Here is a 17,141-nt window from a genome sequence, read left to right on the forward strand (position 1 = left end):
ATGCTTTATTTATTTGAGATGCAGTGCTGGAATTTTTGGACAGGAAACCTTAAGAAGGAATAAAGAAGGTCCCACTGCATCTGCCCCTGTATGAAATGGATGGGAACATAAAACTCGGCTCACAGATTTTAACTCCTGCTGCAATAAAATTATGTAGTTCCTTGGACTGCTGGAACAAATGAACACCGGCACTAGGCAAGATATCAAATCACTACATAGTGGTAACAATCTGACATGTTAGAAAATAAATGTGAACATGGTGTATTTATTATAAAGGGTACATTTATTATTGGACTACATATTATGTTTATCTGTCTAGGTAGCACGCATGTAACTTGGCAATCTACTACTACAGCAACAAATATAACAGGTTCTCTTCTATGTTGAGATGATACCCATAGGTGAAGCTGATAACCTAATAGGCCACAAGGCTGGTAAACAAAGAGCCCACCCCAGTTCAAGAAGGTAACTATACGAGTCTACTGCATGAAAGCAAAGCACTCTACCGAAGAGCAATGCCACCTCAGCGGCATGTCTTCCTCCAGCAATCCCACCTGCTTGTAGCCTGCATTAGCACTGACACCACCAAACACTGGCCAGCTTGCATGGTGGCCCATGACCAACCATGCTAGTGAGCAGCGTACAAAGGCCAGACAGTTTTTTGTGCATAAAGCGCCCCACTGTTAGAGACAAAATGCCAGGTGTTTTTAGTATTTTGATCAGCTGTAAGCTATCAGAAAAGGTCTTGTTGACCATTCCGTAAATATGTGATCATCTTTAGTCAAAAACAAAGAGCTTCGCGCAAGTTGGGTTGGGAACTGCCTCATGCTCATTTATTTGTCTTCATATACATGTGCAACATTTTCTGGCCATATGTGCCGGTTGCTGTGAATACACGATACAAGAAAATTGATAAAAATTTTGTCTTCAACACAAGATATTGGTGGCATTTAAATATGAGGCCTAAATGAAGTTAAGATTACCTGCACTAATTTTTTTCTGCCATGTTTTTAATAATTTTAGCATCAAACGCATAAGTCAAAGTAAAGGGAAAAATTCCACAGCTTAGTCAAGAGCCTATGAACACCAGTCATATGACCAAAAGAATGTTTACAGAAGGAAGGGAGAATATTAGTCTTGAGTACGTGAATCAAAGAGGACTGTTAGATCCCAGTGTTAGCATTTCCTTTAGTTTTTCAAATTGAATTATAGGCCAGAGTCATACACAGGTAGGAGTGTTGTCTTGCAAAGCAGTATAGAAGAGAGAAAGTGTCTAATGATAGATAAATCCCACAAGATATCCACAAAAAAGGCTGACATGCTTTTATTCCACGAACTCCCATAGCTGTGAACTCACATGATGGCAGTCGTCTTAGGACATTCTCATAGACAGTGGAGTCAACTTCCCTCTAAGTAATATTACAAGAAACCATATGGTTGGACACGGAAACCTCTCCGTGCAGTTGAGAAATGACTTGCTCCCACAAACTAATCGATCAACTGATAGATCTACGAAAAACTGTAAGCCCCCGACGTTTAGGGCTTCTCCTTAGTGTGATAGGACATATGCAACAAGAGTTCCCGATGCCGCGAAAAGGATGCGCTGCAGTGTTCGCAGGAGAAAGAGCCTTCTCGCGTGTGGCAGCGCAAATGGCGTGTCAGAATGGACCTCTGAATGAATGCTTGTGGGCACAGGTGGCACTGGTAGGGGCGCTCTTTTGTATGCCTGCGCACATGCTCCTTCAGGGCGTAACTGCGATGGAATGTGCTCGGGCAGAAGCGACACTTAAACAGGCGCTCAGCTGAGTGGGTGAGGACATGACGGTTCAGGGCGTAACTGTCACAGAATGTGCTCGGGCAGGAGTGACACTTGAACGGGCGCTCGCCTGAGTGGTTGCGGACATGCCGCTTGAAGTTGGTACTATCACTGAATGCCTCAGGGCAGAGGTTGCACTTGTAGGGGCGCTCGCCAGTGTGTGTGCGTACATGCCGCTTCAAGTTGGAACCAGCAATGAATGCCTCAGGGCAGAGGTGGCACTTGTAGGGGCGCTCGCCAGTGTGTGTGCGTTCATGCCGCTTGAAGTCATGAACAGTAGTGAATGCCTCAGGGCAGAAATGGCACTTGAAGGGGCGCTCGCCAGTGTGTGTGCGTTCATGCCGCTTGAAGTCATGAACAGTAGTGAATGCCTCAGGGCAGAAATGGCACTTGAAGGGGTGCTCGCCAGTGTGCTTGCACAGGTGTTTCTTCATGTCGCCTTTGTATCTAGTCGTGTAACTGCACAATCGGCAGTAATGCAGTTTGCCACGCTTTGACAGGAGCGAGTCGTATTGCTCCACTGGCCTTGAAGACAAGGATCCTGCAAAGGCACAGGGAACACATGAAGATCATGTGAAGAATTTGTCACACATTTGATAGAACTAAAGTGCTACATTAGGAAATGAAAAGGGTTGCCACATTTGTAGGCAAAGTACAGGATAACCTTGGCCTACCCAATTCACATATTAAACTTGTGGCACGCACACTGATGCCGTACCTGTGTCACACAAGTTCCTCTCTATATACTTAAGTGTCCTGAATACATACAAACCCCTGCTAGCAATACACATAAGTTGGATTTTGCATGCAACTTTGATGTTAGGCCCAAAGATTGACATGACTCTGCATACGTGACACTGAATTACATACTGACCTATTAAACTAAGTATAGTATGTTTTATCACACATAATTTATACAATGCAACACAACAAAGGCACCAAGTCATATTGGAACACATGAAGCGTATGAAATGAAATACAAATATGAATGGAAGAAAGCAACATGAAATCAAATGAAAAACACAAAACTAAAATGGACAAACACAGCATTTATAAAGAAATGAATATCACCACATTTGTCGGTAGAGGAGAATACTGCCACATTTCTCCACATTAAACAATGGATAGCGTCTCTCTTATGTGCGTCGTGAACGTTTTCCTTTATTCTTTTCCATTGCTTCAGCAAAAGCTGGATGAAACTGCAAACTATTGGGGGTAGCTTAAGCGTCAGTTTCATTTCTACCACTGACGCTCCCGCCAACATGCCCAAACTGCGGAACTGATATATATAATATAGGAAAATATTCACATAACAGAATATCTTGATAGAGCTACGTCCTTTGCTGATACATTAGCAGCTTGCTTTCTTTACCTTAAATATAGCATGTTAGACACTGCAATAAAACCTCTTTTTCATCATTTCAGTGGGGTGACACAGCAGTCAGTAGGTTTGTCACTGCGCTTGGTCCATACAAGAGATAAGCACAGTTGGCAATCAGTAAAAACAGTCATAACAATATTCACGATCAAAATCGTAAGTAAATCAGACATCAAATTGCTGTATCACATAACACATAGCAAACGAATGCATTCTTTCCGAGATCAGCCTAGTGAGCTGGTTTCCTGGCAAAATCAAAACAAAACTCCTAGTGTGTCTTGGAGGAGGTATGGACACATCTGTAACAGCAGAAAGATCCCTGTTAGGACCAACACAAACACAAGTACACCTAGACAAGCCTTTTTTCTCTTTGTATCAATAAGAATAGTTAGGTTGGACCACAGTGCTACACTGGTAGCGTGATGATATAACCGCGACTGATGACCGACAATGTCTTTGAAGTCAACTAGGCCGGACACGATGCGAATATCAACGAAGGCAACAGTGATGAAGATCCTGTAAGCAAATCAAGGATTTCAATGGCAAGGCATGTGATGGCAGCATTTGCCTGCAGCTTTATTTTGCACAGCTCCTGTATTTTGCTGCGGAGCATGCATGCCGTCAACCTCGGTAAATAATGCTTTCTGCAGTCGCGCATTCTGCCAGACAAAGTGTGTAAAAAAGAAAATCTGCAACTTATTTCACAATGTCTCTCTTGAATTCAGGTTCAACAAAGGTTTAATTTTGCTGAATTTACTCTAGCATGAGTGGTACGGTGATCAACGTCTACAATGGAGTGATTTGTATAACAAGGAATTTTGGATGCCCTAAGCACATCATTATGAAGGTGTTCGACTGTACTTTCAGGCTCTGAAAATTAAATATAGGAACCGACACTAACATAGGCATTTATAGGCACAATAAAGGTGGCAGTAAAATGTTCCCAGACCCATAATTCCTGCTTCTATCTTAAACAGGCATGATAAGACCATAAAAGAAGACACAGGTATTTTGACTAAAATTCCCATCTTTACTAATGATGCTTCGGAGTGTTTCAATTTGTAATTTATTGCAATAGGCAGAATTCATGCACAGACTTTAAATTTTGTCTATATATACACATAATAGGCTCCTCGCTCTCCACAAATAGAAACAAGGTGCAATGTTTAGTTCACCCAGGGCACCAGGGCGAACTACTAAGAACCTTGTGTAAAGCATGAAAATATGGAAACAGGGTATTAACTCGCAGTGCTTTTAATTAAACCAGGAACGTGAAAGTTTTGCCCCATATTGTGCTTACAATTTCCTCTATTTTCACTGAATTGCAAGTTGGTGTTTTACAAATTTGTTTTAAGGCCCTGGGAGACATGGCATATAATAGAAGTATGACACTTTGGAACACTTGAGTAACTTTCCAAAAAGGCTATAACTAACCTACACAAATGAATAATTTATAGTTTGCCACTCACAACATGCTTTTTACTTCAATGCAATATAAACAATTTGCCTCACACAGTTCACCAAGGAGACCAGGAAAAAGCAACTACATGCTCTGCATAACATATAAAAACCTGTAGGAGACTGCATGATTCAAACTTTCGGTACACCTTAAACAGACAGTGGCCCTTATTCACCGAAAATATGAAATCAATTTCGTTTTTGGTCCACCCATGGAAACGGGAAAACTTGTATTTCATTTAATGCTTGTAAATGAACAAGAAAAGGTCTATAAATCTTTATATAGCCCATACCTGACCATTCAAAATTTACCTGCATATTACCCCCAACGTATCACAAAGTTCCTCAAAATATAAACTTCACCGAGTTTAGTTCTTAAAGTAAAACTGTGGAAACAGACCTATAACATTTTTGAGCAATTTTAATCACACTTACAGATTCACTGTAAAAAATCCACATACTGTAATCATTAAGTTTCAACTTTTCCTTTGAAAGACAACAAATCTCAACAAATTCCACGTAGTGGTTATGAAACGAAATTTACTTTTTCATTCCTATGCATGAGGGACATTCTGAAAGTAAGTTTAATCATCTTCTTAAAAAAGGACATGGTACACCATGTTAAACAAACAATTGCCATAAGAATCCACACCCGTTGCCGGTTCAATGACAGATAGCAGGAGACCAGCATGATCGAGGTTATTCGAGTACAAATGACGATGGCAGAACGACGTGTACTGACAATGTGGTCGCCAATGCAAATGCACGCTTTTATTCCGTATGAATGGACACGTTACCTGCACTGAAATCCACTCTCTAGCGACGTCGCTTCCAAAACCATGCCGAGGTGGAGCAGGCTGTGCGACAATTGCTAACATCATTGAGCACCAAATTTTACCAGACTGGTTTCTTCAAACTGATTGCCTGCTACCGCAAATGCCTCAATGTTCGTGGCGGCTAGGTGGAAAAATAGTGCAAGGTGTATAGTTCAAAAGGATAGAAAGTTGGGCGAGTTGATACGGTAACATAGTTCATGATGCCATGGTGTATTTTCTTTTGAAATTAATGTTTCCACATACAAATAAGTGACAAAATGAACTTTTTGAACGTCCCTTGTATTTGGATAGTGCCCCTGAGCTAAACTTTACTTTCTAATGGTAATACTTTGGTATCTGTTAGTGCCATGTACAGGACAATAGTCTAGTTTTCATGCCAATTAGTATTGTGATTAGCGGAAAAGAAAGCTCGGTAAATGAAAGAATGCATAAATAAGTTTTGTGACAACAGGCCCTGCTCTCGTGGTAACATCTTTAACCACATAATCGATTTCAGAGAGATGCAGTTATACAAGCAAAACAGATTTAAGAAACTTTTATGCAGTTTCATAAGCAGCAAGTAAGCTTATTCTTTAAAAGCGTATTGTTTAAAATTATTCTTTTAACAAGGATATGAACTACTCGACAAAAGAAAATGTAAATCATTGAGTAAGACGGTCCAAATATTTTGATTTAACTTCACTGATGAGGTTGTGTTGTAAACGAAAGTTGCAAGGCTGTAAAATGTAATATGCAAACAGTCTGATCATAGGACCATGGTTTTAAAATCCACTAAAATGTAATCAGAAGTTATTAAGTACAACACCGGTACCATTCTTGAGAAGCAAATGAAAGCACTCGTACCGCGAACAAGTTCAACTTTGCTTCCACATATATCGCAGCGCCACCCATCGGTTCTTAAAACCAAATCGCACCTAAAATATTGTAGCATTTCACTTAGAGGTGCTGTAGAGTGCGTGTAGACTACAACACATACCGTAATGTTTCACACTCTATATCTAAAGTTTTGCGCCACTTACCTAAAACCTGGCATGCAAAACAATTTAAGCTTAAGGTTTGATACTTCAAATATGCATTTGTGCGATGCACATATGAAAAAAATTGAACATGATAATAGCAACCGCAATGTAAAATATGTCAGCAATTTATCTATCTTTTCCTTGGTTGTTCCACATAGGTATGGAGCAAGGTCAAGTGATATTGCTCGGTTGCAATGCTTGATTTATTTGAGATGCAGTGCTGCAATTTTTGGACAAGAAACCTTGAGAAAGAATAAAGAAGGTCCCACTGCATCTGCCTCTGTATGAAATGGATGGGAACATAAAACTCGGCTCACAGATTTTAACTCCTGCTGCAATAAAATTATGTAGTTCCTTGGACTGCTGGAACAAATGAACAGTGGCACTAGGCAAGATATCAAACTACTACATAGCGGTAACAATCTCGCAATGTTAGAAAATAAGTGTGAACATGGTGTATTTATTGTAAAGGGTACGTTTATTATTCGACTACATATCATGTTTATCTGTCTAGGTAGCATGCATGTAACTTGGCTATCCACTTCTACAGCAACAAATATAACGGGTTCTTTTCTATGTTGAGATGATACCCATAGGTGAAGCTGATAACCTAATCAGACACCAGGCTGGTAAACAAAGAGCTCACCCAGATCAACAAGGTAACAATCAGAGTCGACTGCATGAAAGCCAAGTAATCTACCAAAGAGCAATGTCAGCTCTGCGGCAGGTCTTTCTCCAGCCACACACCTTGCCTGTAGCCTGCACTAGCACTGACACCAGCAGACACTGGCCAGCTTGCATGGTGGCCCATGACCAATCATGCAAGTGAGCAAGGTGCAAAGGTCAGACAATTTTTTATGCACAAAGTGCCCCTCTGTTAGAGACAAAATGTCAGGTGTTTTTAATATTTTCATCAGCTGTAAACTATCAGGAAAGGTCTTGTTGACCATTCCGTAAATATGTGATCATCTTTAGTCAAAAACAAAGAGCCTCGCGCAAGTTGGGTTGGGAACTGCGTCAGACTCGTTTATTTTTCTTCATATACATGTGCAACATTTTCTGGCCTTATGAGCCGGTTGCTGTGAATACACTATACACGATACACCAAAATTGATAAAAATTTTGTCTTCAACACAAGATATTGGTGGCATTTAATTATGAGGCCTAAATGAAGTTAACATGACCTGCACTAATTTTTTTCTGCCATGGTTTAATAATTTTGGCATCAAATGGTGGCATTTAATTATGAGGCCTAAATGAAGTTAACATGACCTGCACTAATTTTTTTCTGCCATGGTTTAATAATTTTGGCATCAAATGCATAAGTCAAAGTAAAGGGGAAAAATTCCACAGCTTAGTCAAGAACCTATGAACACCAGTCATATGACCAAATGAATGTTTACAGAAGGATCGGAGAAAATTAGTCTTGACTACGTGTATCGAAGAGGACTGTTAGATCCCAGTGTTCGCATTTCCTTTCTTTTTCATCATGAATTACAGGTCAGAGTCATACACAGGTAGGAGTGTTGTCTTGCAAAGCAGTATAGGAGAGAGAAAGTGTCTAATTGCAGCTAAATTCCACAAAATATGCACAAAAAAGGCTGACATGCTTTTATTCTATAAACTCCCATAGCTGTGAACTCACATGAAGGCAGTGATCTTAGGGCATTCTCATAGACAGTGGAGTCAACTTCCTTTTAGGTAATATTAGAATAAACCATATAGTTGGACGCGGAAACCTCTCCGTGCATTTGAGAAATGACTTGCTCCCACAAACTAATCGATCAACTGACAGATCTACGAAAAACTGTAAGCCCCCGACGTTTAGGGCTTCTCCTTAGTGTGATAGGACATGTGCAACAAGAGTTCCCGATGCCGCGAAAAGGATGCGCTGCAGTGTTCGCAGGAGAAAGAGCCTTCTCGCGTGTGGCAGCGCAAATGGCGTGTCAGAATGGACCTCTGAATGAATGCTTGTGGGCACAGGTGGCACTGGTAGGGGCGCTCTTTTGTATGCCTGCGCACATGCTCCTTCAGGGCGTAACTGCGATGGAATGTGCTCGGGCAGAAGCGACACTTAAACAGGCGCTCAGCTGAGTGGGTGCGGACATGACGGTTGAAGTTGGTACTATCACTGAATGCCTCAGGGCAGAGGTTGCACTTGTAGGGGCGCTCGCCAGTGTGTGTGCGCACATGCCGCTTCAAGTTGGAACCAGCAATGAATGCCTCAGGGCAGAGGTGGCACTTGTAGGGGCGCTCGCCAGTGTGTGTGCGTTCATGCCGCTTGAATTCATGAACAGTAGTGAATGCCTCAGGGCAGAAATGGCACTTGAAGGGGTGCTCGCCAGTGTGCTTGCACAGGTGTTTCCTCATGTCGCCTTTGTAGCTAGTCTTGTAACTGCACAATCGGCAGTAATGCAGCTTGCCACGCTTTGACACGAGCGAGTCGTATTGCTCCACTTGCCCTGAAGACAAGGATCCTGCAAAGGCACAGGGAACACGTGAAGATCATGTGAAGAATTTGTCACACATTTGATGGAACTAAAATGCTACATTAGGAAATGAAAAGGGTTGCCACTTTTGTAGGAAAAATACAGGATAACCTTGGCCTACCCAATTCACATATTAAATTTGTGGCATGCACACTCATGCCGTACCTGTGTCACACAAGTTCCTATCTCTCAATATACTTAAGCAAGTGTCCTGAATACATATAAACCCCTGCTGGCCACACGTAGAGGTTGGATTTAGCATTCAATTTTGATATTATGCCCAAACACTCAAATGACTTTCCATATATAACCCTGCATTACACATTAACATACAAAACTAAGTGCTGTATGTTTTTCTTTTATATAATTTATACAATGCACCACAACAAAGGCACCAAGTCATATTGGAACACATAAAGCGTATGAAATGAAATGCAAATATGAATGGAAGAAAGCAATATGAAATCAAATGAAAAACACAAAACTAAGATGGACAAACACAGCATTTATAGAGAAATGAAATGAATGGCACCACATTTGTCGGTAGAGGAGAATACTGCCACATTTCTCCACATTAAACAATGGATAGCGTCTCTCTTATGTGCGTCGTGAACATTTTCCATGATTCTTTTCCATTGCTTCAGCAAAAGCTGGATGAAACTGCAAACTACTGGCGGTAGCTTAAGCATCAGTTTCATTTCTACCACTGATGCTCCCGCAAACATGCCCAAACTGCGGAACTGATATATATAATATAGGAAAATATTCACATAACAGAATATCTTGACAGAGCTACGTCCTTTGCTGATACATTAGCAGCTTGCTTTCTTTACCTTAAATATAGCATGTGAGACACTGCAATAAAACCTTTTTTTCATGATTTCAGCAGAGTGACAGGGTAGCCAGTAGGTTTGTCATTGCGCTTGGTCCATACAAGAGATAAGCACAGTTGGCAATCAGTAAAAACAGTCATAACAATATTCACCATCAAAATCGTGAGTAAATCACACATCAAAGTGCTGTATCATGTAACACATAGCAAAAGAATGCATTCTTTCTGAGATCAGCCTAGTGAGCTGGATTCCTGGCAAAGTCCAAACAAAACCACTTTCTGTATGTCTTGTAGAAGGTATGGACACATCTGTAAGAGCAGAGAGATCCCTGTTAGGGCCAACACAAACACAAGTACACCTAGACAAGCTTTTTTTCCCTTTGTAGCGACAAGAACATTTAGGTTGGACCATGGTGCTACACTTAAAAATTTATTAGCATTTCATATATCTATGAAGAACAATTTTTCGTGCCTAGTGCACAAAAGTAGAATGTATTGCACCAGTGCTTAGAACAGACATTTTTCTCTCCAAAGAGCCTTCATCCCAATGGCTCCTTTGCCAAACACCAAGTGTCCCATTGCTTATTCATCACATCAAAAGTTTTATCACTGAGTACTCGTGAAGGCTCTCCAACTGACACTGGAGATGGCATCAATTAATCCATATATCACTACTTAAGAGAAAATTGGTCCTCAAACAGGAATAGACTACTGTCGCTTAGCATGCAAATGAAACAAAAACACTCATCAACGACAGCATTGTTTAATTTTATTTAGGTTGTTTTCTTCTATCTTTCTTCCGTTTGGTAAGAACTTGCCATGTTGGAATGCTACAGCCTAGACAAAAGCTTCATGTACTACCAGCTAGCATGAACTTCCACACTATACTTCTCGAAAAAAGCTCTGCATGCATTACAATGTCACATGAGAATTACTTTTCACGGGCAAAAGCATGCCATAATGTGATCCACAGAATGCCCAAACTGGGGATAGCAACAGGCGTTGCTATCGCTGTGCTGGAAACACCTGCCAATGGGACATACCTGCAGCCTAGAAAATGGTGAAATGTACATGTTTAAACAGCACAAAGTTCCTAGCAGTACTATCCAATTAATGTCAATTGCAACAGTATATTTCAATGGCTCGTGCCTCACCCAAATGCCGCATATCTTTTCATTGTCTCCCCTTAACCGTATTCTCGTAAAATCCAGAACACATGCAACAGTACTAGGTTGGCCACAATAACCTAGCTGTGCTCCACCAGGCTGAGAAGGTTGGCTAGCGTTACACTGCAGTACATATAGGCGCTGCCTGCCTCTTTGGAGATGTGGCATTCTGACAAAAAATAAACATACTCTGACTAGACTGATGGTTGAATCAACAAAAATGGATTGCCTCGGTTCTCAGTGTGTGAGTATGCCTTCTCTATCTGTCAAAAAAGATTTATTGTTTTTAAATGCCGAATAATCCTCACATGGCCTCAAGGCACTTGAGTGTAATTTTTGCTTGTATATATACATACAGTCTACGCTCGTTACAGCAGACCTGCGTACAACACTTTCGGATATAATGGACCATATTTCAACCTTAGTTTGCTCTACCTATTTTAATTATGCAACGAAGTTTGCTCCTAACGGACCACTCTACAACTGACTATCGGCTACAGCAGACGAAATTAGCAGCAATTTTCATGAAAATCAGTCGTATAAAATGGACTTCTGCCGTGTAGACATGTGCTGACAAATGACTGAGGTTTTTTGTTGCACGAAAAGGGACGAAAGACAGTGGCAAGACGCGGACTGTGGCTGTGTCCGCGTCTTGCCACTGTCTTTCGTCCCTTTTCGTGCGCTAAAAAACCTCAGTTATGGGATACCAACACGCCCTAACCTACGCTCTTTCAACTGACAAATGACTTGCAAGGGTAAGCCAATAATCACACCTCAATATTGCGTGCGCGCCAGGGAGGGAGGCGGGGCGGATGCGCACCGTCTTCTTTCGCAAGCGAGGCACAAGGGGACGCGCGGGAGAGTGGGGTCTCTTCCGGAGGCTGCTGCTTACAGCACAGCCCGGCCGCATGTGCGTCATGTCTTGAAAGTTATCTGCGATGTGGGCAAAGTGCACGAATCAAAGCTTCACATCTCGGGTGAAACTGCAACTTTTTCTGTTTGTTTCCTTTAATTTGGACATTTGTCACTCACTATTTGCAACAACATTGTTACACATCGTGACCAAAGTTTTGGAAGTGAGGCGTTTCAGATATAATGGACCGGATAAAATGGACATATTTTGTTGGATTATCAAAGTCCGTTGTAATGAGTGTCCACTAAATGTATGTACTAACATCCTGTCCAGCCTGTTTCAAATAAATTTGTTGAAATCAGCACATGTGTTGTATCCTCCTTCTGTCCTTGTTTCTTGTGCTTCACTAGTGTTCACTTTCTTGGACTTAACCAAATTTCTACCCTTCTGTTCTTACAATTCCAATAGACTAGCAGGAAAGCAGCAGATTAGTAATTTCACACGTTACAAACTAAGCAAGCAAAGTTTCAGTCAGTAAACAGTCACACCATGCATCACAACAGCAAATCCATAATAAATCAAACTACTATGTCATGTAGAAGGACAATCAAGTAGAGGCTTAAAGGGACACTAAAGGCAAATATTAAGTCCAGCTAAAGTGATAGATTAGTGCTCGAGAATCTCTAAGCCATCAATATTATCATGAACAGAGCCTTAATAATCGAGAAATTGAGATAAACACAGGACCTGACTAAAGACTCCCCCGGGACATTCGAGTACTTGCCCGATGACTAAGCCCTCCTCAGTTCAATACTATCACTAGTACTGAACCATTCGTTGCAAAAAACATCCTTGTATTGTATTATAAAACAAAATAAAATGCTACTTCCCCAGTTCTATTTCATTTTTGGAAAAAAGGACTGATTTAAATTACCCTTGACAACCACGCAAGCGCTTGAAAGGTGCCATTTTCGCCCGACTCTGCGCCGCCCACGCTTTCGTGTTTCACTAGTTTCGTTACACTGGTTTTGCTGGCTCGTGAAGCTCGCACGAACAAGCCGCTTCGCGTGTGAAGCTCGCACGAAGCGGCATGTCCGAATGGTCCACGCCACTTAACCAAAAAGTAGCAGCAGCGGTGAATCCACCGCTCTCTTTGCTCGGTACTGCCATCTGTCGGGCGCCGTTTTAATCACCGACGGCAGCAAAGGGTGGTATGGCGTATGCAATGTCACCACTCCCCCGGTTGGGTGGCAGGACATTTGAATTTTGAAAAAGGCATTCAGATGAGTCGGATGGAATTTTTTCGTAAACTAAATCTTTTCTTGGTGCAAAACAAGCGCTGTGAGGTTTCTGGAATAACATTTAAACAGTCCACATCGAATTAGTATTTGCCTTTAGTGTCCCTATAGGAGATGGATTTCTGGCAAAGTCCGAAGCACACGTATTCTTGGATGCTCTGCAGGAGGGATGGACGCATCTGTGGTGACAAAAAAGATCACAGTTGAAGTTAGCATAAACAATAATAGTACATTTGCATAAGGATTTCCTCTATGTATCGCCAAACATACTGAGAGGAAGGAGACAGCACATTAGCAATATAATATGATGTCAATTATCTACTGCAAACAATTATTCAATAATGGCAAACCTACTTCATAACACTGAAATAACTTTTTTTTCTGAGCTCAAGTTTCTATCTGCCCACAGTTTTCATTACAATGGCCCCTCCACAAAACACAACGTCTCAACATATTCTTGCCAGCATTCTTTAAGTTGTTTAAAGTGTGACTGGTGAGAACTGCTGAAGGCCTTTCGACAATAACTGAATGTGACATCTATTAAGTACTTCAATAAGTACTCCAGAAAAATGGTCATCGAACAAGGTAAGGTAAGGTCCCTCCCCACGAAACACAAAACTTCTTAAGATGACTCAAAAGAATGTAAGCCATATTGGTATAATATGAAACATTCAATTACCATTGGTAGCAAGAGGTTTTCAAAAACACTTTGAAAACAACCATTTCAAAAAGGCTATTTCGACATCCTTGTTTTTGACCATGAATGCTTCCTTGTACATTCTATTTTTAGTGGACAAAAATATATAAAAAGGTTTGAGTTTAATTTAGTTTCTAAAAGGTTGTATTGCCTCCATTCTCCACACAAAGTAAAGCCCATACATTTAAACGTGCTTAGAAAAATAGAATTCGTGAGTTGCATGAATATGGCTACTTAGCAGATGCAAAAATATATGAACATGTAATCATGGCAGGCAAAGAGATTCTACATTTCCTATAAGATGAATATGGCTGTGGAGAGAACAGAGCCCTTATGCCATTCTAGAGGGTGTTTTTATTTTATAGAATACAGATTTTTTCCAAAAAGGCTATAAGAACAGCAAATATGGCATTTTTGTAGAGGACTTCCTAGGAAGTGGACATACTTTGCCACTAATAATTTGAGGTTCAGAACATTTGCTAACTAAAAATTATTAATTTACTTTTCTATAAGTTCCTCAGGGGCAGTTGTGTAAATGGCGCATTTGAAGGCAGTGACATTTTAATGCAGCCTCATTTTTTCAAGATCGTTAAAACTGCACTTAATTCAAGATATTTGTAATTGGATTTCAATGGTAAATCCAGCCGATATTGAAACCAAACGCCACGGCAGCATGGGAGGGGCATCCCTGCTATCATATCAGGTTGAAATTCCCCATGGTGACAAGGGCGAGAAAGTTTGAAACTGAATATCTCGGCCAGTTGCGGCAGCCGCTAGTAAGTCACGCTTTGCCTGGAACGCACGTACGGTTGTATGTCGGGTCAGAAATTGCCGCAGCATTCTATCATTCAAACTTCGCCCCACACTTCTTTACAGGGTATTGTCGTCGACTGAGCGTTTGAATTTGATGATAAATATCTCAAATTATGTGTTTGTTCTTCTTTTAAGTTTTATAATATGGGCATGCCATAAATTGTGATGCGCTAGAGGTTTTCCATACAAACTATTGCCCTCATGTTAATAATAAAAAAATTATTGTTAATTAGTCTTTTCTGATTAACTTAAGCAGAAAAAGAAGTATTTCCGTCTCGCCATAGAGCTTATATGTGAAGACGACAGGTGTCTGACAGTCATAGCCTTTTTATAAAAAATCTGAATTATCCAAAAAAAAGCACCCTGTATATCTAGATGCATGTAGAGATTGCTAGTTTGCTCACACTTCGTCTAACTTATATCCACATAATCAGAACATATTTGTTGATAACACATTACACGATGTGTAGGACAAAATGGGCATGCAGGCCAACAGAGGAGTGTTAGTCTTCTCTCCTGTCTTACGTGCTCCATTTTTGCTATGCATTAAGTTCATATGTCTGAGGTTAGTCATTCTATAAGTAATCTTATAGTTGTTTTTTCGCAGTCGCAGATGGCTGCAAGTACTACATTAAACGTCGGAATTCCAGCGCCTAGCAAACGCAGTGATGCGTACCTACATTGAGCTACGTATGCTCCCACTATTCTATCAATTCAACGGAGCTGATGTGGCCTACATTTTCAATGGCTAGATATATAATGAAATGGAGATTTGGTGGGATGGTGTTCCTTTTGTTCTAATAATGCTCATTGGCCTTCAAAGCTTATGGTGGTGCCGAATGGCTGGATATTACTGTGACCGAGACACACGACTTGAACGGATGTACTTTCAAGAAAGCATAAATGCCTACTTCGAAGTGCAAAAAGTGCAACAATGCACTCCAGAATGGTTGTCAAGGTTATAACCCTTCCCAAACTGAGAATTTTGATATGATTACAACAGCATGTATGTATCATCTGCATCTTTTGACAAACTTGCTCAGTGACCTCGCATTTTGGCGGTGTGTGTGCATGTATGCGAAAAACAGGCAATAAAGAAAAAGGACCTGGTGTAGTCTAGTGGTTAAGGCGTTGGACTTGGGAAGGTGAGGTCACAAGTTCTAATGCTGCTGTAGTGGGCTCATTTTTCTTTTTTTAGCACAGTTTTTTTATTATTATGTAAGAAGTTATTGTTTATAGTTCTGATAAAAACTAACTGCTATTATCGGTGCCAAATTCATTTGGAAATAGAGATGAATGTCTACAGAAGTTCTCAAAAACTTCCCTGAGGAAGTTTTTTAGACCTCTAATAACAAGGCATTAGCACAACTGCAGGAGGTTTTCAAGAAGTGTGCATGCAAATAATTTTTCAACTGAGACTTTCTTTAGAGGTCTCACCCTTTAAAAAACTATTTTAGACATACTTTAGCTGTTTCTCTCATAAGAAGCCAATAGACAATGACACCAAAGAAAGCATAAGGGAAATTATTTGTAGTTTTTATTGATTCAATAAAAATATATTGCAGTCAATAAAAGCTGAAAATAATTTACCTTTTTGACTTAGGAAGTGCAAAATAACATAGACAGAGGAAAAGAAAACACAGGTACTGCGCAGTAGTAATTTACCTTGTGCTTTCCTTCGTGTCGCAGCCTGTTGACTTCTTATGATTGCAACTAATAAAAAGCAGGCCCCTTGTTTCTTTCTGTCTTTTTCTTCAGCTCTTTCTGTGTTTTATAGGTCAAACATCAAAGTTACTGTTTCAAAGTTTATTTCAATTACGAGTTTCCTGACTTCATCGCTAGCCAAAAGCTTCAGAAGAGAAAAGCAAACTTGCAATGTTGTAATACAGAAGATTGCAACACCAGGCATAGCCTATACAAAAGCTTCATAAGACTCGCACATAATCATACCTTTTGCAACTTTTCAGAATTTATCGCAACATGCCCAAGTTTAAGTGGTTGTTTACGATGCGTTGATGGAAATAACGTTAGGATTTTTCATTTACGCCCATTTTAGGTTAAGACTGATTTAAGCTAGGGCAACACTGATTTTTAAAGAATACGGATATTGCCTGCTAAAAATTTATGAACGTAATTGTTAGGTCTTGCTCAATTATTCCAATCTAACCGTAGCAGCTTCACCAACTAATAGAAGTAATGAGTAGAAATAAGGAAAAGGATTTTTCTGAATGTGAAAGAAGCCCGCAAATACACGCAAAGTGCCTCAAGTGACCAGTCATGTGATTCTGTCCAGCTACATGGCGTTTGCATGTTTTTAAATCTTGGTGCTGCTAGAGGCACTTTGCACATATTCACGGACTTTTTTCATGCTCGGAAAAACATGTTTATGTAGCATGCATTCAGCAACAAAAAGCTTTGGGAATATTTTAGGTTGCTCTAAAATTTTCTCATTGACAGTTTTCATCTAGCTATAATATTTGAGAAGC

At 40.4% G+C, this 17,141-nt stretch overlaps 1 protein-coding gene across 1 annotated transcript in view; it reads right to left on the reverse strand.

The window, feature by feature from the left end:
* Positions 1-806: 806 nt before the first annotated feature.
* The window catches only part of LOC139047036 (zinc finger protein 709-like), a 34,197-nt gene continuing 17,862 nt past the window's right edge, over positions 807-17,141 (reverse strand). The window contains exons 3-5 of the mRNA XM_070520981.1: positions 8,339-8,984; positions 3,640-3,710; positions 807-2,357 (exon numbers count right to left, since the gene is read on the reverse strand). Of these exons, the coding sequence (XP_070377082.1) occupies positions 1,537-2,357; positions 3,640-3,710; positions 8,339-8,984 (1,538 nt within the window). The 3' untranslated portion in view covers positions 807-1,536. The remainder of the gene's footprint in view (positions 2,358-3,639; positions 3,711-8,338; positions 8,985-17,141) is intronic.

This window comes from Dermacentor albipictus, chromosome 6, assembly GCF_038994185.2.
Source record: "Dermacentor albipictus isolate Rhodes 1998 colony chromosome 6, USDA_Dalb.pri_finalv2, whole genome shotgun sequence".
Lineage (NCBI taxonomy): Eukaryota > Metazoa > Arthropoda > Arachnida > Ixodida > Ixodidae > Dermacentor > Dermacentor albipictus.